General features: G+C 40.5%; 1 protein-coding gene across 2 annotated transcripts; it reads left to right on the plus strand.

Annotated features, from left to right (window-relative positions):
• The first annotated feature begins 195 nt into the window (after positions 1-195).
• On the plus strand, positions 196-21,972 carry siah1 (siah E3 ubiquitin protein ligase 1). 2 transcript variants are annotated; one of them, XM_026365256.1, is made up of 5 exons: positions 196-359; positions 13,171-13,227; positions 18,097-18,278; positions 18,761-19,057; positions 19,654-21,972. In XM_026365256.1, the coding sequence occupies exons 2-5, from the start codon at positions 13,218-13,220 to the stop codon at positions 20,023-20,025; spliced, it is 861 nt and encodes a 286-aa protein (XP_026221041.1). In that variant the 5' UTR covers positions 196-359; positions 13,171-13,217; the 3' UTR covers positions 20,026-21,972. The 2 variants fall into 2 exon arrangements, with proteins under 2 accessions (XP_026221041.1, XP_026221040.1); XM_026365255.1 differs by lacking the exon at positions 196-359 and adding an exon at positions 8,848-10,526.
• The last annotated feature ends 283 nt before the right edge of the window (positions 21,973-22,255 follow it).

Here is a 22,255-nt window from a genome sequence, read left to right on the forward strand (position 1 = left end):
GGAGTGTGTTACGCTTTTATTTTATGAATTAATTAATTAGCAGTGGTTAAATATATATATTAAGCCGAAACTGGATTTTAAGGAAAGAAACTATGTGTAGCGTAATTTGCCATCTGGACCACTGTGTGGGAACTATCAGAGATTCGTGCAAAGCGCGCTCCCGAGCCAAACTTCAACAACTGTGCGCGTTCTCGAGCGGCTGGTACTTAACGCCTGGCGTCTAGTCTCTGTTTGAGGAGCAAGGCCAATGTGTATACCGGGCTTACGAATGAAACACGATAAACAGGGATATTGTGCCTATCGCCTCACCATATATTTAACCACATCTCTGCAGTGAACTTAAGGATATTTCATTCGAGGTAAGCGGGTGTGCCGTGGCGACTGAACATCGGATTTTCCAGTGGACTGTGTGTTGGGCAAAACAACAGCCCTGCTGTAGCAGACGTTAGCTTCCTTCATTAGCGCGGTGCTAATGTTGGCCGTTAGCTAGCTAACTATGCTTCGCAAAAGCTGGCTAGCCGTGTCGCTAGTTAGTTTGTTGGCTTGACATTTTAAATTGCACACTTGTCTGCAGTGTGCAGTCGAGTGACATGCCTATCGGACAAGCTGGGTTGTCAGAACTGTGCATTAATAATGTGAAGGTATCGGTTAGCTTGTTCATACACTCGCTAAGCTAACAAGTCACCAATTCGGCTAGCTAGCATGCTATGGGCTACTGCTCTACGGCAAGACAAGGCCTGTGTGTCTGTAACAGTTATGCCAGCTAGGCTATGCCGTTGTCTCCCTTGCCAGACAAGGCCATCTTGCCTTCAAAGCAGGTTAGTTTAGGTCAGCCGAAACCCATCATGGCATTGCTTTGTGTAGTAGTGTTACTGGCACAAACGGCTTTAGTGATGGCTGTAGAGGAAGTGATGACTTAATGTTTACTCAGAGTAACGACTGGCTACTGTCAGAGATCCGCCGTGACTTGTGTGTTTGACCTGTCTCGAAGGAGAGGACGACTGAATGTCAGCTTTTATTTGCTGTTGTTTCTTAAATGGCTGTGGTCTGTTTTATTACACGTAACCCTAAGCGTGCAGCAGTTAAACAGATCTTATTATCGTTAACATGGACACCTGTAGATGTGTTATCTTTGTTGTCTGAGAGAAAACTAATGGTCTCGGCTATGAAAGTGAATATTAGTTTGTATCCTTGTTTGTTGTTGTTGTAGGTAATATGGTCTCTGTTCCGGTTGAGTTGGGTTGTGCAGGGAGATACATGAGCTCAGCAAACTTAATTACCTCATACGCCAAAACAGTGAAGGACCTCAAATATGTAATAGAGATAAAGAAACGTTTGTACACGTTGAAGTCATGCTGATATCATCAATGCAGCTTCAAATGTAAAAATTCTGATAAAGGCACAAACTTTGATTATGTTACATGTCTGCAACCTATGGTGATGGGATGTGATTTGATCAGGAACATGTCCAAGCATTTCTTTTAGTATAATTGTATAGCGTTATAGGGCATAGTGGCGAGCCTGTTTGCTGATGTTTTGAATGACCACAAAAAAATGTGAATTTTTAAGTACAGTAGAGATTTGTAGTTTTTGTTTACTAAGCCGAAGTGATCAGCAAGTAAAGTCAGACATTTAAGTTGTGGTATGTAGGGAGCATGTAAGGTATTTAAATGTGATTTCAGCTCTCTAGTTGACTGTGTCATCAACAGAAAACGGACAAATGTTGGGAAACTTGCTTATAGAATAATAAAACAGAAGTGTATATAGTACCAGTCTTTGATTCGTCTCCTTTTCCCTGCCATTTGGTGTTTTGTATCTATTTTAATCATACTTTGTCGCTAGCTGACATTTATAAACAGTGTTTCATGCAGCACTCTGCATTTATAAATGCATTTCTATTTACCACCGCATTTATGTCAAATTACTTTTTTTTACGAATTTTTTATTTATTTTGGTATGTACAGTAATACTGTACTGGCCTGATGGCGTGCGTTGACAATTTCATTGACAAAAACAGATGCACATTGCACACTAGCAGTTTTGTCACTGGATAGGATGGCCATCATATACACAGCTGCAGTTGGCAGCATGGGCTGTGTTTGTATATGAAGCTGAATCCACAAATGCATCTTCATGCATTTGCATTTACAATTTGTCATTTGGCAGACACTTTTATCCAAAGCAGCTTACAAGTGAGATACAGGTACAAGGCAAAGGCAGGGTAAGCGTAAGGAGGTGCCAGGCGTAAAGACCCCTACCGGAGGTAGTTAATATCAGTTGATTAATATTCATTGCATGTTGCCAAACTACAGATGAATAATCTTGATCTCACCCCTGTGTTGCTGGTTTTGTGCCTTTTCTACTTTGATTACCATCACTGGATGACTTCTTTCATATTATAGAGCTTTTTGAAATGGGGCAAAGATATGAAGGCATCTTTGGGGGATATTTTGATTGGACATGCAGAGTCCAATTTGACCATCAATTAAGATGTCATTACACTGTTTGTTTGATTACAAAAATGACAACCATCAGTGTAGTTTTCCACAGTTAATGATAAAGATCATCTTGTCAGTCAAAAGGAAACAGTGATGTTTTTTGTAATGTAGATGTTTTCTTTTATTATTTCCGTGCTACTACAGTGTAGTATACCTTAGAACATTATAACTAACAGACTCATAGTTATGATTTATGTATGGCGTAGCAATGACTCATGCTTTGGTATGATATTGTTTCACTTTTTACAGTGACACAAGAGTGACACATTAGTCCTTATTAGGTCCTTATTACCTTATTGTTTAATTTAATAATGTTTCAAATATAATCTGGCCTTTTTTCTTTTTGGGGAAAAGTTCATATTTCATCCAGTTAAGTACTAGGGTGAGGTGATGGGATTACTAGAGGAGTTGTCCCATTTGTTGTTAATAAAGACTCGAATTTTCTCACAACCTGTATTAATTCTGACATATTTTACTGTGTCTTGTGCTACTTGGTAACTTAATTGCATCGTCCCCAGATGCAAATAAATCCCCAGATAACAAATGATATCCAGTAATGCTCTGGACGCATAGATATTTACAGTAAAACAGTTGTCTAGAGTTCTGTCATTTCCATACACTTAGCTGTATGCAGACATCATACTAGTATAACCAAGCACAAGCAAATACTAGCTTTCAGTTCCATGAATTCTGGCTAAAACCTTACTACAAAATCCCCAAAAACCTTTTCTTGTATACGTTTTGGACATCCATATATGTTTATATGTGTCTATCTATTACTCTTAACTAGTAAGGCCTCAGTTTAGCTTGAAGCTGGATGGTGAAATGTAGTTTAACAAAACAGGCAAGACAAGGTTGCCTGTGCAAGCGCCAATTTACACATACACTCAGCTTTTTAGAGTAAATCGGGTCAGTTAAAGTTAAATAACAAAAATAATAAAAAATAAATACATGCATATAGAACCCTTGGCAAAACAACTTGGCTTCTTGTGTTTTTGCTGAGTTTGCTGATTACAGTGTTGGTCGTCTGTGATGCAGCAGAGTTGAACTTGTTTTGACCTAAGGGTTAGCTTTTAGAGAGGCTTAGTCGCTTGATAATGTAGCTACCAGGGTGGTTTTCATATGGATGGATTTTGACAGATGCTAAGATGATGGGGATTTATGTCATGGATAGGACAGATTCATCCTCGTGAAATCCTCGTACTCAGTATAAAACCAGAAAATAAGGAGATTTTCTTTATAATGCTTTGTTTAGTCAAATAGACAAGACACTTTTGCAGTAATTGAATTACTAAGCTGTTCATAAGTATCGATATGCCGATCAGTGTTTATTAGACAGCTTCTGTTTGTTTATAGAACTTATTAGCCTGATGTTTGTGGTATACGCTGACTATCGTGCTGTCACAATGACACTGTATTTGCACATACATTACCAGTATGTTGAATTTTGCATGGCCATTGTCTCATTCTTCAACATTTTAAATTTTCCAATCGATGGAGGAAATTGGCTACTTGCCACTGATCCACATCAACCAGTAGGATGTTCTCCAGCTGATAGCTGTAGCTTCTGATGTTATGCAGGGTTGTTTTGCAATTGTTGTAAATTCGTGGTAAATCCCCCCACTTATTAATTTGAATTTCATTTGGCCCCTCTGAACTGTCAGTCTGCTACTGTTGCTGCTCATGTTGTCACCTGATAACCGTGCATGGTGTCACATGACATATTATGAGAGATGGTCTCCACTGGAAAAGTGCCTAGACCCTTTATAAGCATGGGGTTATTTCAAGATTTAATATACTGTACTTTGCTGTCTAAATATATCTATCGACGTCCCAACACAAATGTCAAAACATTAGCTTTCCTAAATATTTGCATAACGGACTGTTGGTCCTTTTTAGAAGATATTTAATCAATCAAGTGGGAGTAAGTCTTTTGTGTGTGTGTGTGTGTGTGTGCATCTCAGGGTCTGCAGCCTAGCTTGTCAGCAGTCCTTGGATTTATTTATTTATTTATCTTTAAGACATCAGCAGCACGTCTAGTGAATTGAGCTCTGCTCTTCCTCACAACAGAAGGTAGGTGTATGTCTTTATTTCTTTGTGTGGACAAATTTTGATCAATTAGCATTCCTGTGAGAACATTTTAACACAGGTCCTCACAAGTTCAAAGATCATTTTGGGTTACAATTAGCTTTTCGAGTTAGGATAAAATTTAGAGTTGGGCATTTTGTTGTGATGGTTAGGTTAAAGGGCTAGGGAATGCGTTATGTCAATGAGTGTCCTCAAAGGTATAGTGAGACACACTAGTGTGTGTGTGTGTGTGTGTGTGTGTGAGTGTGTGTGTGTGTGTGTGTGAGAGAGACAGTGACTCACTGCCTCTGTAACACTGAGGTAATTCTAGATCTGTTACTAATGCCAAAGGGAGTCCCTGCTTGCTTGATCTTTCTTTTTTTGTGTGTAGTGTGTGTGTAGTCCTGATGCATATCTGTGTCCATGTGTGAAGACATGAGGTGTGAGGCTATGTGTGCATGCAGAGTTGGGTTTTGCCTCTGCCCTGATATCCCAGCTCTGTGTGTCTTCTCCATGGTAACAAGCTCCTAAGCTGCACTGTTGATGAGTTGTTTTTCCTGCTGTGGAAAGAGGGGACTGCCAAAGTGAAAGAAGTTACAAGATCATCCCCTCAAGAAAATGTTTGTATGTTGTTTTTGTTTCATTCAGGGAATTAATGTGGGGCCTGTGCTGGTGGCTATTCACAGTCCGGATTATATTCCAGTACTTATAGTCTACAAGTGGTCCTGTGTTTGAATGCATAGTGTTGTTCTCTTTCTTTCTGTAATAATAAATGCATTTCACTTTCATCCTAAAACATTTTTATTACAGCTTAGTCAGGCTATGCAAAAGAGCATTGTGAGGTAGAGCATCAGTAGGTTAGTCATCAGAGCCACAGTCTGTGTGCCAACGACCAGCTCGGTTGTTCTAATGAGTTCTGTCATGAGCCAAGGACTAGTTCACAGTCTTAATGCAGCTACAAATTGGCCCCTGACTTAAAGGACATGTTTCTGTTACTTACGCATGAAAGTACTTTTAAAACAAAAAGCAAGACCTGATGCAAAATAGTCCAGATGGCAACCGCACCTGATCCAAACAAACTTCAATCCAGATATTGTAGTTAACGGTTGTTACATGCTGATGGTGTGCTTTCTGTTTGTGGATATGAGTGGTTTCCTCTGTTACCTTACCTTGGAGCCAGATGGGAGAACCTCTCATTAAAAATGAATTGGCTCCCAACTTGTACATCCAAAACTTCCACTGGCTCATTCACATTTGCTTTACACAGTGATGTAATTTTTCTTACTTGGAATACTAACATTGATTTCCTTTTAATTTTAAGCAGCAATACATATAAAGAACAAACCGTGGCAGGCTACTAAGAGGAACATTCAGTGGCCAGCATGGTATTTAGGCTGGAGAGTCATGTCGGAGGACTCTGGTTTTTGCGTGGTCATTCCTCCTGAGATATCTTCCACTTCAGAGTAAACTTGCCAAAAGGAAAGGATGATACGTCTCACATGGTCATTTACTTCTTCACGATTCACATGTTACAACTTTAGGTTTAGACTTTTGTGGGGACCATAAGCTTTGGGTCAAAGATTTTAAATGGACTTCATGTCCACTCTGGACTTATAATACAGGGGCCATTCTAAATTAGGTAAAGTATGACCTGGAGATTAAAAACAGATGTTACACTTACAGCAGAAGTAGTTGCACTGTACTGAAGTGATGGTGAACCAAGTTTTGTTGAGAGCAGTGACACACCAACTGTGATAATTAGATCTTACAAAGCACTGTTTATTCACACATCTTTTGCAGGTCAAGAAATATTTCCTAAATTTTATATAGAGAATGAACATAATGAAGGCCTGCTAGTTTTTGGCAGGTAACAGTAAAGAAAATATTACTTTGTTTTTCTTTTGGCACTAATTCATTGACTCACATCGGATTACTACAAGCTGGACTGTAAATGGAAATGACAGCAGGAGTCATTTCATATGGAAATGTGGGCTTGCGCTTGGCTCAACCCGAGTACATTTTACAACCACGTTACCACTGTGTGCTTTTTAAATCTCCTGCTCAGTGCTCTTGTTGTTTCCCTTACACTCTTAATTTCAATTTGGTGACTGTTTATTGGCATGACCTAATTCAGACTTCTGCATTGGCTGGTTTGAGATGTAAATAATCTCTCTCACCCCTTCTTCCCTTTCTCTGTCTTGCCCTCTGCAAAACCCTGTCTATTAGTGATGAAGTGGTTGAGTCTCTGGTAATGAACTGCTGCTTGGTCCAGATGGCTTATTGTTGTATCTGCTGCCATGCCCCTTTAATAACACGCTTTGGGCATTGACTTGTGTCACTGGTGTTGTTTTATAGCTCACAATGTGTATCCCAGCAGGTTCTTTGAGCTCTTATTTGTTGGGCTACTGAATTTCTTACTGCATTGTGTTAATATTGTGTACTGACGATGTGAACAGATGTGGTGTAACAATGGTGAAGAGAACACAGCAGTGTGCCTCTTCTTTTAAAGCTGAACACTCCTGAAGGTGTTTTCACACAGGTAGTTTAGCCAACGTGCAGAAGCTGTTCAGCCAAACATGCAACAAACTGTGGTATGGTCTGGGTGTGTAGGTCAGATAGTGTAAACACTGTATATCCATTATTATTGGCATTCACATCAAGAAAAAGGGAGAGATAAAGTGATTGATGTAGAGTCTATCTGAATAATCAGTAACTAGAACAGATAATTGATTGCCAATGAGTGCTGCACAGTTCTAGATAAAGTATTAATCACTTTTTCCCAACTCAGCATTATCATCATGGTTGCTAATAGAATTCTTGGGAAATGTGTTTCTCCGTTTTACTAATTTTATTTTTAGTTTCTTTTTAAATTGAATATTATTTTAGTCATGTAGCCTGCATTAACTTGGAGCGTTAGATTTGCACTTTGGAAAGAAATTAATACTATGCATATGTGAGATGCAATCCTGTAAGTAAGCGGTGGGGCAGTGTCAAACAAACTCAGGGATTATTAGGACCTAGTCTGCCCCCACGTGGCTAACCTTTTAAATCCTTAAATCCTCCAAAAATATACACCCACTACACAAAGACTTTTGTGTAGTGACACAGATGGAATTGCTGTTATCTCCATCTACACATTTGTAAATACAAGCTATTTCAGTCATGCCCAGCATTACATGCTTTCTATGCTGCCCCTGTCAACCAACAGTTGATGTTTTGGTTGATCAGTATAAGTAACTAATAATCATTCTTTGCATCTCTGTGGTGACATATGAGAAGGTATCTACTTTCAAGCATTAGTAATGCTATTTTATTTTTCCGAGAACATTAGTGAAGGACATTTGTTTTTACCTCTTTGCAGAAGTAGTCCTACTATGAGTTGTTTCAAAATCGGCACCTATAATGAAAAGCAGACCGAGCAAGTAAATCATAGATAAAAAACAACTGACAATTAAATTGAGCGAACAGGTGTTCTTGTAACCCCTTTTTATAAACATAAAAAGGGGTTACATGAACACATCTGTTAAAGTCAAGACTGAACAATACCATCTTTAAACTTTCTGGCTTTGTTGCACTTTAGTTGGATCAATTTGCTAACAATTTCAGGCAGCAGTTCTTTTTACTCACACTACAATGTCTATATGGCCAAATGTGTTTCTAAATTAGCTCCAGTGGCTGCTTAAACCACTGATTCCCAGTGTGTCATCAGCATGTTTTGGGGGCAGTTGCATCTGTGTTTTGATCAGTCCATATGTGACTGAATCACCCAAGATGCATTTCAGTGCTACGTGTGAATGGTGCCAATGTCTATCTCTCGATGTGCACCAAGCCAGCTATCATTTTCTCTCCTGTTGACAGACACATTCTGGCTCACTGTGATATTTTGGTTTCGCTTGGGCTCCTTTTCCTGGCTGGCTCAGTCATGTCTGTGTATGTGTGTGTGTTTGTGTGTTAAGAGAGCAAGAGCCAGCCAGAGTGTGTGCAGTGAGAGAAAGAGGGAGATTTTTTGTTAGAGAAAGGAGCTAAGGAGGGGTGAACATTTTACATACTTAGAATGATTGTGGAAAGTAACAAGTTAACAGTTAAACCCTTACACAGGATTCAGTACCACAATCTAAGAAACAAGTTGCATTGTTTTGATGTGCAAGCTGTGGGGGAAAATCTGTAATTTTCAAAAATTTTGTTTCTTCAAGTAAATGGTAACGCAACCACAAGTTCAAACTTTAAATTCTTATCAAATTCAGATGTGTACGTTCATTGGATGTGATCCATATGCTTGTTACATTGTGGCAATCTGTGTGAGAATTCAATACAAGGATAGAGAAAAGGCAGTGGGAAAGTGAGGTATGGAGTCAACGAGGGCAGCTGGTGGTACAGCCTGCAGTCAGACAAGGCTGAAATCTGAGACTTGCACAACCACAGAGCCGAGCAGAGAAAGAAACACTAGTGGGGAAAAGAGAGAGAGGGGGAAAGCGAGACAGAGAGAATGTTCATCGAGGAGAAAGAAGGTGAAATATGCAGGCTCGAGGCAGAGAGATAAAGTGCTGGTGAACACTGGAAATGTTTAAGGGTGAAGTTAAAGTCTGCATTACAGAGAGAGGGAGAGTGTGTGTATGTGTGTGGACAAGAAGGGGTTATGTGTTTTGGGTAGAGAAAGGGGAAGGGTGTGAGTGAGCATGCTCTGTTTGGACTGACATCGGATGCTGGTTTAGCTTCTCTGTCTCTTACACAAACTCACGCAGCAGCAGCAGCAGCAACACCTACTGTGTCCCCACACTCCAGGGGACACGGAAAACAAGGATTGAATAAAAGTGTAGAGGAGGAAAAACGTAGGGGGGAGACATTGCTTGGGACTTTCCCTTCATAAATTCTCACAAGCTACAACAGTCTTCCACCAGGAAACCAAAAGAGAGCACGGCTTTGTTGTCCAATCAGTAAAGGATTATTCTCCTACACCATACAAGATTTGTTTTCATCAAAACCAGCCCTGCTTTTCCTGAGGGAAGTGTGCTTTTGTGGTGTAAACCTGCAATCTGGAAAAATGGCTTTGGATGAGGATGTACCTTTTTTTTTTTTTTTTTCTTCTTCTTCTTTTTTTGAATGCTGCAGTTTTACAGCCTCTAAAAATCTGGTACCATGAAAAGTGGAACTTGTGAAAGGATAATTATCCACGGCTGATGTAAACCTATGGTGACTTTGCTAAACTGTCTCATGCCTTCTGTTCCTAGTGGCTGATTGGAAGCAGCCAGGGAGTGGCAGGTTGACCACACACTGCCAGACTGTGCTTGCTGACTTTTGACTACATTTGCAACGTTTTTAGTGAAAGAGAAAGCAGATCAGTGAGCAGTTTTTGCTCCCTGTTGCAGAATAAGCAGCCTGTTTGGTGTTCTTTTTTAGTTTGGCATTGAGTTTGACCTGATAGGCAGGTTTGATCGATGCCTGCTTCTCTAACAGGTTGTCGGTGGCTGGTCTATTTCCTGTAACTTAGTGGTTTCTGAGTTTTTTGGGGTTTTTTTTGTTTGTTTGTTTTGTTTTGCTTTTTTTTCTGTTTTTCTCTGTGAATTCCATGGGCATAGCATTGTCCCATTTCCTTATGGGCTGTAGCGTTCTTGGCCAATAAGGACCTCCATTTGTCTTTGTTTGGACACAGCCTGTTTTCTTTCATTACTGCTTGCCCTGGACCTTCATGAGCTCATGCCTCCTGAAGGGGGGAGCAAGAAAAGGAAATATGATCCCCCGTTCTATGGTGTGTTTAGGGTAGCAGCAGCAGTAACAGTGTGTGGTTTCTATGGAAAAGGCCAACAAAATATGGCAGTGAGGGGCTGCGTGAATTCTCTAGCCCTATGTCTCTGGTCCAGGTGAAATTGAAGCCGGCTAGTATAGCACTCCACGGTCCTCCCTGGAACTCCTTCTTCAGACTTTTTTCATGTGTAGCCACAAGGAACGGGCACAGGACTAAAGGTGAATGAGCTTTTAAGAGATAGTGCCCATGAAAGTGCACCGACCTCTGGAAACATTTACATGTCGTAAATTCCTGCACTCAGTCCATCTGTAGCTCTGTTTGTGTCAGGGTGATAAACTGATCCTTTGTGTACAGGGAGCTTGGTTAACAAAATTGCATATACTGTGACACAATCTAGGTTAAATAGCTTTGTGTGTGGGGGGGGGTTTACTGAAGATGCTTCAAGCAAGCATGCTCATTGTGATTGTATGTACCAGTATGTGTATAATGATGTACAGTGTGTGAGACTGAGAAAAGAGTGGGCTATGAGTTGAGAACAAAGAATGGCATGTTTGTGTTGAAGCCCTGCTTGTTTTCTGCCTCCCCCTCTACTCGTGCTCTCTTCATCTGTCTCTGTCTTGTGTCTCCATCCAGTTTCTTCCTTTCTTGTCTTTATCTTTTCCCCCCCAATTGGTTGCCACCCTTCCTTCTTTGTTATATATCTTTTTTCCCTTTTCTGTTTTATTCTCCAGTCTCTCTACATCCCTTAACATTTGCCTCTTTCCCCATTCATTTGTGGTTCAGTCTCTTGTGGCGTGTGAATGAATGTATGTGTTTGTGTTTTGTCTAAGGCAAGTTGGCGCCTGCTGCAGATTAACTTTGGCGACTTAAAGCAAAGGTCATTTCTCTAGCATAAAATGACTTAAAAGGATCTGCTTCAAGTGTTTTGTTTGCATCAATTGATGTTAGATCTTGCCACATCCCCGGAGATGTTTTTATTGATTGATTGATGTGATGACAAAATGTTTTACACACATTTTGTGTTTGAAAATTGTTGAAAATGGTATTTGTTTGGGTTTGATAAACAGAAACGTAGACACATAAAATCGATCTCACTTTCTCTCCAGCAGAGATACTCTAATGTGTGCTGTTATATTAGTAGGTACATCTAAATGCATTCAATAAACCAGTGTGCTCAGTACTTTATACATTGCTTCAAGCCATTCTGCTGATATTGGCTGTACAAAGATGTTTTTGCTTCCCAACTTTAGAATGTAGCTTAAACGGCAGGAAGTTTTGTAGCCTAGAGAGTGTTGATAAAAGATAAAACAATAGTGGAGAGAGACTATCTTCGGCATGTGTTGGCAAGCAGTTTGTTTACGGTGCATGTCACAGAGTGCAGTGGAAAAGCTGTTAGTCCTAGTTAGATAAAACCAAGGGTGCCTGTGATGTTACTAGAATAAAAATCCTCTACATATCCTTCTGGGAAGATGCTTACTATGAGCATATTTGCATTTACATAATGAGTGAAATGTTTACTGAGACTCCACCTTATTCCCACTGCTGCCTCAGTCACATGATGTGACTTTGTGCATGTAAACTTTGGTAGTTGTTGATTGAGTCAATAACTGAGGGAATGTCACAAGGCTTAAATCAATGTCCGTTTTTCCAAATGCTAAGTGATTTAAGAACACATGCAGGTACATGTTCAAAAATATACTGTCTGCTGGTTTTGCCTGCTGTGTTGAAAATGGGAGTCTCCTCCTGTTGATAGTGCACACGTATTACCATTTTGTATATTACTTTTTAATTTCAAAAACAATGATCATGTGCTGCTTACTGTCCATACCCTGAACACTAGGACCAAATTGAGACATTGTAATGTATCACATATTTACCACTTGAGGTTATTTAGGTGTTTCAGGGTGTCACCGTTGAAACAGAGTAGGTGTGTTTTCTTGACTTTAAATAATGATGTATGTTTGCTTTGCGGCTGCAACAATGGGGATAAACTTGACAATGTGCTAAAGCACACAAACACAGCAAATTAAGATTCCTGGTTGAAGTTATAGCATGAATAACATCAGGTTGATGGCTTCTATGTGAATAAAAGGTACAAGTGTGCACATTTGAACACTATGTTTTCTAATCAAAACTGTCTTTGATGGTGTATATAGTCTCAGTTTTAAACTTGCATGTCTTGAAGTGGAGCACTCAGCCTGTTGGTGGTCACTTCTTGAAAGTGATAGGTTCTGCATCAGCAAGTTGTGATCCAGACAGAGCCACAGACACAGATGGAGACCTATCTGCTTTATGAAATATAAATTAACAGTGCTGGGAAAACTGCGTGGAACAAGACATAGCACAGTAGGAATCGATGATGGTAGACATCTGTTTAAATGTACTTTGCATTAGTAGTGCAGTAAGTGGCTTAAATGCTCTGAATGAACCTCGTTCAGTCTGTGGAAGTGCACAAGATGGGCAGTGCCCTTAATGGTCTCTTACAGCCTGCTGGCACAGCAGAGATGACTGCCATAAAAATGAGACAATCTTCTTGAAAAACTCATGTGCCTCATATGTGAACTGACTTGAGCATGTGTAATACTTGCTGTCAGAACTGGCAGAACCAGGCTATCACTCTGCCCATCTATGTCAGCTCTGTTTTTTAACTCGCTTACTGTGCTCTTGATCTCTGTGCAATAGAATTGAAAGGGAGTTTTTTCTCTTCCTTATTGGATCTGAATTTTCCATACACACTTGCTCTATGGTGTTTTAAGTTTAAGTTGTGATAAATCTGTGATTCACCACCAGTAGTCTCTGTCTTTTGTTTCTCAGGGTTGTTTTATTTACCTTGTGTTTTATGTTATTGTCCTCTTGTTTCAGAGGTCCCCACATTTCAAGAGAAGACGAAAGCCTTATTGGGAAATCTTATGGACGAAGGTGAGTATTTACAGTATGTTTCTGTTGGTGTGTTTTCTGGCCCTCTGTTCACTTAGAACTGTGTTTGATGGCAGCATTACAACAAACTTGCACTGTAAACTTATTCTAATCCTAGCTTTTGGTTAAGTTGTTTCCTGGCTTTCGATTTGGAGCTCCCAGTTTACTACAGTCGGGCAGCACGAACAGCATTGTTTTTTTGTTTGTTTTTTTTTTGTTATTCAGCCTAAACAGCAAGGACTGTGTGCCGAGCCGAGTCATTGTTTATGTCTGCTCATCTTTTTATTATCACCCTTCCCTTCATCTCGACCGCTATGTGCTCACTGCTGTCTGTGTATTTGGTTAGGTGACTCACTCTTTCTGTCTCTTCAGCCCTTCCTAACCTCTTTTCACCTAATTCTCTCTCACCTTTTTACATTTACGTTTAGTTATTTGGCAGATGCTTTTATCCAAAGCGACTTCCAAGTGATTCCAAGGCAAGCAAATATCTAAGCCAATAAGATGAACTTTAAGGCAAAGTGTTCCAGAAAGTTTCAGTTTCATGAGGTATAAGTGCAGGATTTATTTTTTTTATTTGGAAGAGTTATGTTTTTGAAAAGTTGAGAGTGAGGCTCTTTACCTTTTTTTTGTTTTGGTGTTTATTTTGTTAATTGGAGAAATAAGTAGTTTTACCCTGCGATTTGATGTGAGGGTCTGTTGTTATAAAGCCCTCTGGGGATGTATCTACCTTATTGCACTTATTGCACTAAAACATAAAATGCAGAATCCCTGCAAACTGTAAATTCTGACCGTAAGGGCGTTTTGTAAGCCACTTCATAACAACAAAAGGGTGCTGGTCCTCGCTTGTCTGTACTATGGCTTTATCTTGGCGGTTTCGCTTCTTAGCATCACATGTGCCATGTGAGCAATTGATATGTTTATCTGGCTTGTGGCTGCTTGTTTAGAGTTGCATGCTGCTAAATGGGAATTGTGACTGTTATTACTGAAGCAAGCTTTGTGTCAAAAGTTAAGTTTAAACCTCTGATATATTGAAGAAAAGAATTCACTGTACCCTTCTTAAAGTACATCAAGCCTATTTTTAATGTTCCTACAGCCGTTCTGCCAAAGCCTGTCCTGCTATGTTGATGACAGTGTCTGGACCCAAGTCCCAGCCATGTTTATATAATTCAGCCAATAAGAAATGTTTTAATCACATTAAGCACAGCTGAGCTGGCAGAGAAAAGCAATGACTGATCAGAATTCAAGTCATAAGTTGAGCATATTAATATCATTTATAAGATAAATTAAAATGGAACCTTTATAATACAACAGTGCATTTAGTTCAGTCACACTAGGAGGTGGCAGCTCTCAGACATTTCACAGCCTTGCCCCCCTTCACTGGCCTCCTGGTTGAGGTCCAGTCTTGATCTATTTCAGTGAAGTATGTTAAGCCATACAGTCATTCTAATGACTAAACTGCAGTCAGTATTTTTCAAGTTAAATTAACTGCATGTCATCTCTACTACTTTAAGCTGATTACAGAGAAGTGTACTTTTTATTTCCTTTTAATATTATTGTGGATCCAGACGGTCTAGAAAGGTTGATTTGACACATGGACATTTTTCTTCTGCAGGCAGTGTTACAGGCCCAGCCACACCCAAACAAACCTCCTAAAATAAACAGTCAACTAATCATATGAGTTACTGGTACATCAAGTGACTTGTTCTTAAACAAAAGCCTTGAGTTTATTGGGCTTTCTACAGTAAATGTTCACCAAGAATACTGTATAACTTTTCAACTAGATTTTAGAAATACACAACACATTATTTACACTACAGAAATAATTTTAAATCTAATCTCTTGCCTAGTTTATTAGCATTAAAAGCGATCCCACAATTCATATTTATCTCATTAGGGTTCTGATGTTCAGTGTTGTTAAAACTCTTAACTTTTCATTTGTACATATCTGTTTTATTAGACTACATTAGTTTTAGCAGAGTGCACCTAATAAGCTAAGAACTGAATGTATTTTAGGAAAAGTGTTGTGACCTTAGAAAATTTACATTTATATTTGCTTCCATGAGGTTTGGACAACAAATAAGCTTTTTCTGATCACACCATTGTTCTGTTTGCCATTTTAGTTGCTGTCTGTACAGAACTACTTTAGCTATTTTAGATATTTCAGTCTTGCATCTAGCAGACTATGACGCTGGCCTTGGCCTAGCTCAAAATCCTGAGCTAATTTGGTCTCAATGCTCTTGCTGCTGCAAGCATGCTAGCAAGCTACAAAGTTCTATTAATAGTTTAAGGCATTATCTTCCTTGCAGCAGATGTGTTTACAGGCACTCAATGTTAGAGCTAGCTAATACTGTGTCTTATTAGCTTCTGTTCTTACCTCAGCAGAGAAGCTTACCCTGGCAGACATGCCTGCTGGCAGTGCCGCAAGCACCAAACTAAACATAAGCAGGAAGCTCACACACGTAGTCATGATGTAGTTAAAACTCCAAACTTGGTTTTCATTATTATTTGGTGGGGGAAAAAAACTGCAAATGGTCAAAATGTCAACAGGAAATCATAAATCAGTTAAAGACATGATGTTGTGTAAAATGTAAATTCTATTTTAGTATCAACATAACTTGTTGACAGTTCAAAAACTGATACTAAATAGCATTTCACTTTTAAATAAATGAATGATTTAAATGCTTTTTGTCATCCACAAAGATCCTAATTGCAACAGCCATGTATTTCTCTCTTTAAGACCTTTTCTTAAATTAGATGTCAGGTTATACAGATTGTACAACCATGACTTAATAGTTTGCGGCACTTTGATGATGGATTTTGTTTCACAGCTGTTGTACTGTCTACATATTGCTGCATTGTCTCACTTGTCTCACCACCTGATTGTCTTCTCTCGTCATCACCTCCCACACATACTTACTTCTCCTCTCCCCTACTTTTTCTCCTCTGCGTTCTGGGTCTCCCTGTGATGCGTCTGTATGTGGGTAGCTCTATTAAAACCCTGAACTGTGCCAGGTAGTGGAGTAGGTGGGCACACAGGCATGCATGGTCATCCCACCCAAACTCCTCTACTGCCCAGAAAAGACATGACCTGAGAAACCTCCTCCTCCACACCCTGCTGCTCACATTGTTATTTGCACATTATTCATTTGATGTTCCATTGTTGTTGTTTTTTATAAAGGCCACACACATTGTGTGACCACCTCAGATGTACTTGCCCTCCCTGAATCTAAACATTGTCTCATTCTTTCTCTCCCTTGCTCTTTTGTTATCTCCCCCACCCTTCCTCGTTCTTGTATCTGCACTTGCTCTCTTTCTGCCCCCGTTCCTTAACACACAGACTACCTGTTCCTCTGCCCATTGTTTTTTCTCTGCTCTTCTTTCCTCTGTTCCTCAGGCCGTCCCATATTTTACCACAGACATGTTACCAAGGCAACTGCACAGCACGACAGGAAACGGCAACACAACAGCACACACCACGTCTGAGTTGACTTTACTGTATTGTCCTTTTTATATATGTGGCCAAGAAAATGTGCAACTCTGACTTGTTGCTGAGACAATCATAGACATATTGTGCATGGTAGACCCTGGCGTGTTTAGTAAGATTTAGTAAGGTTTCAGTCAGCTGGAAAAGATGTGTATTCCTCCTAAATCCAAATGCCTGGACTTACCATTGTCTGAACTGCCAAAAGCAACAGTCATACTGGTTTGAAGTAGTGTGGTTACAGGCATTACGCAGTCTACTGTAGTCACACAGATTGGGATGTGTGGTAAGATGACTAGTGAGCAGAGTTTGAGACAAGTAGGCAGTCTGAAGCTGTTTGGTTTTGTATGATAATTGTTTTATAAATTAAGGTATACACTAAAGATTTGCCTAAATATAGCACAAACAGATAGGATAAATATAGTTTAGCTCAGCATGTATTTTAATTTGATCATATAAGGCAGTGGTCCCCAACCTTTTTTGCACCACAGACCGGTTTAATGACAGAAAATATTTTCACAGACCAGCCTTTAAAGTGTGGCAGATAAATACAACAAAAATAAAATGACACGACTAGCAAAAAAAACTGGTAAAAATGTATAGGGGTTTTTCAATCAAATTCGATTTTTGCTGATCAAAATGAAGTGACAAAGCAGTTTTGAAGGCTTCATTGCCTCGTTAGAGAGCCGGTTGCCGCATATTATGCAGAGCGGGTTTTGTGCGTGGGAACAACCTGTCGCAATAAATCCATATTTAAAGTAGGACTCCTAGTATTGTCTGTTAAATGTAGCTTTCTGTTTCTTTGAAGTCATAGGCAAAAAAACTTTCCAAAGACGTTTGTTTTTTTTGTTCATTTTGCCATCTTGGGGGTTTCAGAGCAGCCCCTTTAAGAAGGTAGTGGAGGAAGGAGAGAATCTGTTAATTTTCCATAATAAAACATTGTTCAGAATTGGATAATAAATAAAAAGGAAATAATGTAAGTTATGTATTCTTTCTGTGTGGCCCGGTATCAATTGACCCATGGAGCAGTGCCGGTCTGCAGCCCAGAGGTTGGGGACCACTGATATAAAGTGTGTGTGTGAGTGTGTGTGAGCATTTCTGTGCACCAGTTGTGAAGTTTGGTTTGGTTTTAAACTCAGTAAAATAAATACAGTATTTATTCAGGCAAAACAAAATATGTTTGTTGTCAGTCTCACACTATCATCCATTTGCCCTCATCCTCATAGCTTTGGTTTACAGATGTCAGATGCTAACAGCCAGCATCATAGCAGTCATAACTCATAGGTGTGCAGTAAATAAGGCGATACCGTCCTTTATTATAGGGATTTTGTGTCTGCAATACAGATTAATATCATTTGCTGATGCATGGAACCTTTCCTCCCTTTTATCAGAAATGAGTCGCCAGACTGCCACCGCGCTGCCCACAGGAACATCCAAGTGCGTCCCCTCCCAGCGCGTGCCCACCCTGTCAGGCACCACAGCCTCCAACAGTGACCTGGCCAGTCTGTTTGAGTGCCCTGTTTGCTTCGACTATGTCCTGCCCCCCATCCTGCAGTGCCAGTCTGGACATCTGGTACGTACAGTCCAGCATGGAAAGTAACTGAACTGTGCACCAGTCAAAAGGATTTTTGTATAGAGTGTATCTTTGTCTTTGAATTATATTTTAAATTATTAAGAGATGGGTATATACATATTTTAGTGTGTTGTACACAGTCCTTCATGTATACAAGACATCTTAAATTAATATTGTGCTAACCTTGCCACATGCAAAACAAAAGTCCTTTTACTAAGCTAGTTTCACCGTGCAACAAGTTGAACTAAGCTATATATTAACCAATGAGATCACAGAAAAGAGATATTGCTCAAGTGGGGTTGTTGGGTTTTCTATATAATTCCTTATATATACCTTATATAAGGTCTTAAACGTTAAACACTGTAAAGTGCCTTGAGATGACTTCAATTGTGATTTGGTGCTATACAAATAAAACTGAATTGAATAATACTATGAAGCTAGAACACGTTCAAAATCACTGACTCCTACGTGTCCTGTCCTAGGTATGCTCCAACTGCCGGCCCAAGCTCACCTGTTGTCCCACATGCAGAGGTCCCCTGGGTTCCATCAGGAACCTGGCCATGGAGAAAGTGGCCAACTCTGTCCTCTTCCCCTGCAAGTACGCCTCATCTGGCTGTGAAGTCACTCTGCCTCACACTGACAAGACGGAGCACGAAGAGCTGTGCGAGTTTCGGCCGTACTCCTGCCCTTGTCCTGGCGCCTCCTGCAAGTGGCAGGGCTCACTGGACGCTGTCATGCCTCACCTGATGCACCAGCACAAGTCCATCACTACACTGCAGGTCAGACACTGACCTTTGTTTTTAAAAATGTTCTGAATGGAGTAGTTTTAGACACGTTTATGCAAATATTCTGTTGCTGTATAACCTACTTTAAGGAAACACACATTATGTGGGTTCTTGTAGTGATTTATATTAGGGATAAAGTTCTGATTGTTTCAGCCTGATTGAAAAGGTAATTGTGTTAAGTAGTGGTATGCTTTTAGTTTTTATTTGTTTTCATTGAGTCTAAACCCACACACCACATATTGCTTTCACCATTGTTTGCAAATTCCAAGTTTGAATAACAATAGCTAGCTCCTTTAATTTAAAGTAACACTGCCTGCCAAGAATCACAAAGCATGTATTCATAATTTAGAATGAGAGGGGCAGTCCACTGATTCAGTTTCCGCCTAAGCTTTAGTCGTCCATAGTTCTGAAAGTAACGGGTTTCAATTTGTGTTTAAATAGAATTTCTGTTAATGAACTTTTTCTAGGAAAAACTGATTTGATCTGTGTTGGCTGTAAGAAATCATCTCTCAACCAAGTCTGAAGACACACTTCTCATTATTTCATGTTCCTATGAGATGATGTCTAAACCTGTGTGTCTGTGTGTGCAGGGCGAGGACATTGTCTTCCTGGCCACAGACATCAACCTGCCGGGCGCAGTGGACTGGGTGATGATGCAGTCCTGCTTCGGCTTCCACTTCATGCTGGTGCTGGAGAAGCAGGAGAAATACGACGGCCACCAGCAGTTTTTCGCCATCGTGCAGCTCATCGGGACCCGCAAGCAGGCAGAGAACTTTGCCTACCGGCTGGAGCTCAATGGGCACCGGCGCCGCCTGACCTGGGAGGCCACGCCACGCTCCATCCACGAAGGCATCGCCACGGCCATCATGAACAGCGACTGCCTGGTGTTCGACACTTCCATCGCACAGCTGTTCGCAGAGAATGGCAACCTAGGCATCAATGTCACCATCTCCATGTGCTAAAAACTTTGAAGAAAAGATGGTCAAAAAAAGTTCCAGATTGTCAGGAGGGGGCATTTATTTTAGGGGGTCAAATCATTTGTGACCTCACAGTGCCCTCCCCCTCTCTCCCTCACCCCATGAGACGTGTAACTGGACTGCCTGATAGGACAGCCGTGGAGGCCCCAGGGGGTGGGATAGATGGGTGGATGAATGAATGAATGGATGAGTGGAGGAATTTCTAAACACAAGGACATAACTGTGTAGTGATGGCTATAGACTCCTAAACACACATGAAAACATATGTGGGACTCGTGCAAGCACACGCAGTCTCTCCCAGCCCTCTCTTCGTCATTAACGCGGACACAAACTGAAAAAGCTGTTGAGTCAAACTTGTCATGTTTCTCGGTCATGTCTGTCTTTAAGCGGTTTTTCCTACCAGTCTCATTTTAGTGTTGCTCTTTCTTCCCTTTCCATCTCTCGATCCTCAGACATTTCAGACACTACAGCTCTCCAGCCTTCGCTCAGAGACACTGGAAGCTGGTCACCACTGAGCAGCCCCACGCTGCAACGGCCATGCAGCAAGGAAGGCTTAAGCTATATTTCAACTCAGACTCCTGATTAGTGCTAGGTAGCTAACCAGCTGTCTAGCTTTTCTTTTCTGTTTGGAATCCACCTCAGTAGCCGGCACACCTCCCGCAGATAGAACGGTTCACACGCTGCCGACTCTTGCAGGGCTAGGACTGCGGCCGTGGCTGGTCTTGACTTGCTCAAACTGGAAACCAGAGTCCATGAATTTTTATCTTTTGTTTTTTTGGAGATTTGAGTATTTATCTTCACCTGTGACTGACGTGGCTGGTAATAGCCAAGACCGGAAACCGTCACCCATTGGCATGGATGACTGTAGCACCATAAGCAAACAATTACATTCAAGACTGGATGTCCATCTACATCTGTGATCCAAAACCTCTGGTTTCCTTCCAGTCCACCGGTCCAGCCCAAAGCTAAAGATTGTGCATCAGATGCTCTTTACAGACTGTCATTGTTGATGGTTATTCGACTCTATCATACTGTATGAATTTAAGAAGACCCTCAGCTACTTCAGCTCTGGATTTTTTATTTTTATTTTTACACTTTATGTTCATGGACACAACAGTGGAGTTCTCTCACACACACACACACACACACAAATGCCTGTATCACAAGACGTGCGCAGGCGTAAGAGTGGTTGAGTGGTTAAGTGTCAGGTCAGTTTTTGTTTTGAAAATGTGGAAAAAAAGAAAAAAAACACACTGCATTTCAGCTGCGTCAGAGTTTTTGTTTGCAGTTTATTAAGTCTTTTAGTTGTCCTTTTTTTTTCTTTTTGTATGAGAAGAAGAACTCTGAGTGTGTGTTTGTGTGTCAAACGGACATGTGGCAAGAAGCCTGATCACCTTCTCCCTTCCCCCCTTCTTTCCTTGCTCTTCTCGCCTTTCTCCTCATCCTCCATCTCCCTCTGTCTGCCAGCGTCGGCCTCAGCCACTGATCGATCGCCCAACCAGGAATGAGGGACAGTTTGTACCATTATAATGTTGCTATTGTTATTATTAAATGGAGATTATCATAATTATCATTTTTTGTAATTACTTTTAAAAACAAATTAAAAGGCAGTTGTAAAACTTGTGGCTAAACTTCAGTGTTTGTAGTTAAACAGCAAGTTGTGTCGTTCTTCTGAAGGGTTGTGTTTTTCAGAGTTGGACTGTTTCTCCTCATGTATTTGTCTCTGTCCTCTTGTGTGGTAAGTCTTTTCTTTTTCCCTCCCCTGTTTTCTTTTCTTTCTTTTTTTTTTGTGTGTCTGAGGCGGGAGGGAGGTCAAGCCAATCATCTCTCCCTTTCTCTCTATGTGGAGTCTCAGTAATGTTGCTGCTCTCCCTCTACTCTATGACCTTTTTCTGTTTTAATTTGTCATTAAATAAATCTATCTTTTTCATACCTGGTGCCTTTTCTTTGTTTATTTCATGGTTTTCCTCAGATCCTGATCGTATCATTCGGTACTGAAAAAGGCCTCATGAATGTTTGAGTACAAGCAGCCCAGTGACCCCAGGTGTGAACGGGTGTATCTTTATTACTGGATCAGAGGGAAAGATGCAGTCTCTGCAAATCTTTGGTTAAATATGTTGACAATGCTAATTCATATTTCAAGGCCATTCATCATGAACCACATGCACTATTCCAGCTGCCTCCCAAGGTCATCCAGCTCAAGTTCAGATGGAGC

This window comes from Anabas testudineus, chromosome 6 (genome assembly GCF_900324465.2).
Source record: "Anabas testudineus chromosome 6, fAnaTes1.2, whole genome shotgun sequence".
NCBI lineage: Eukaryota > Metazoa > Chordata > Actinopteri > Anabantiformes > Anabantidae > Anabas > Anabas testudineus.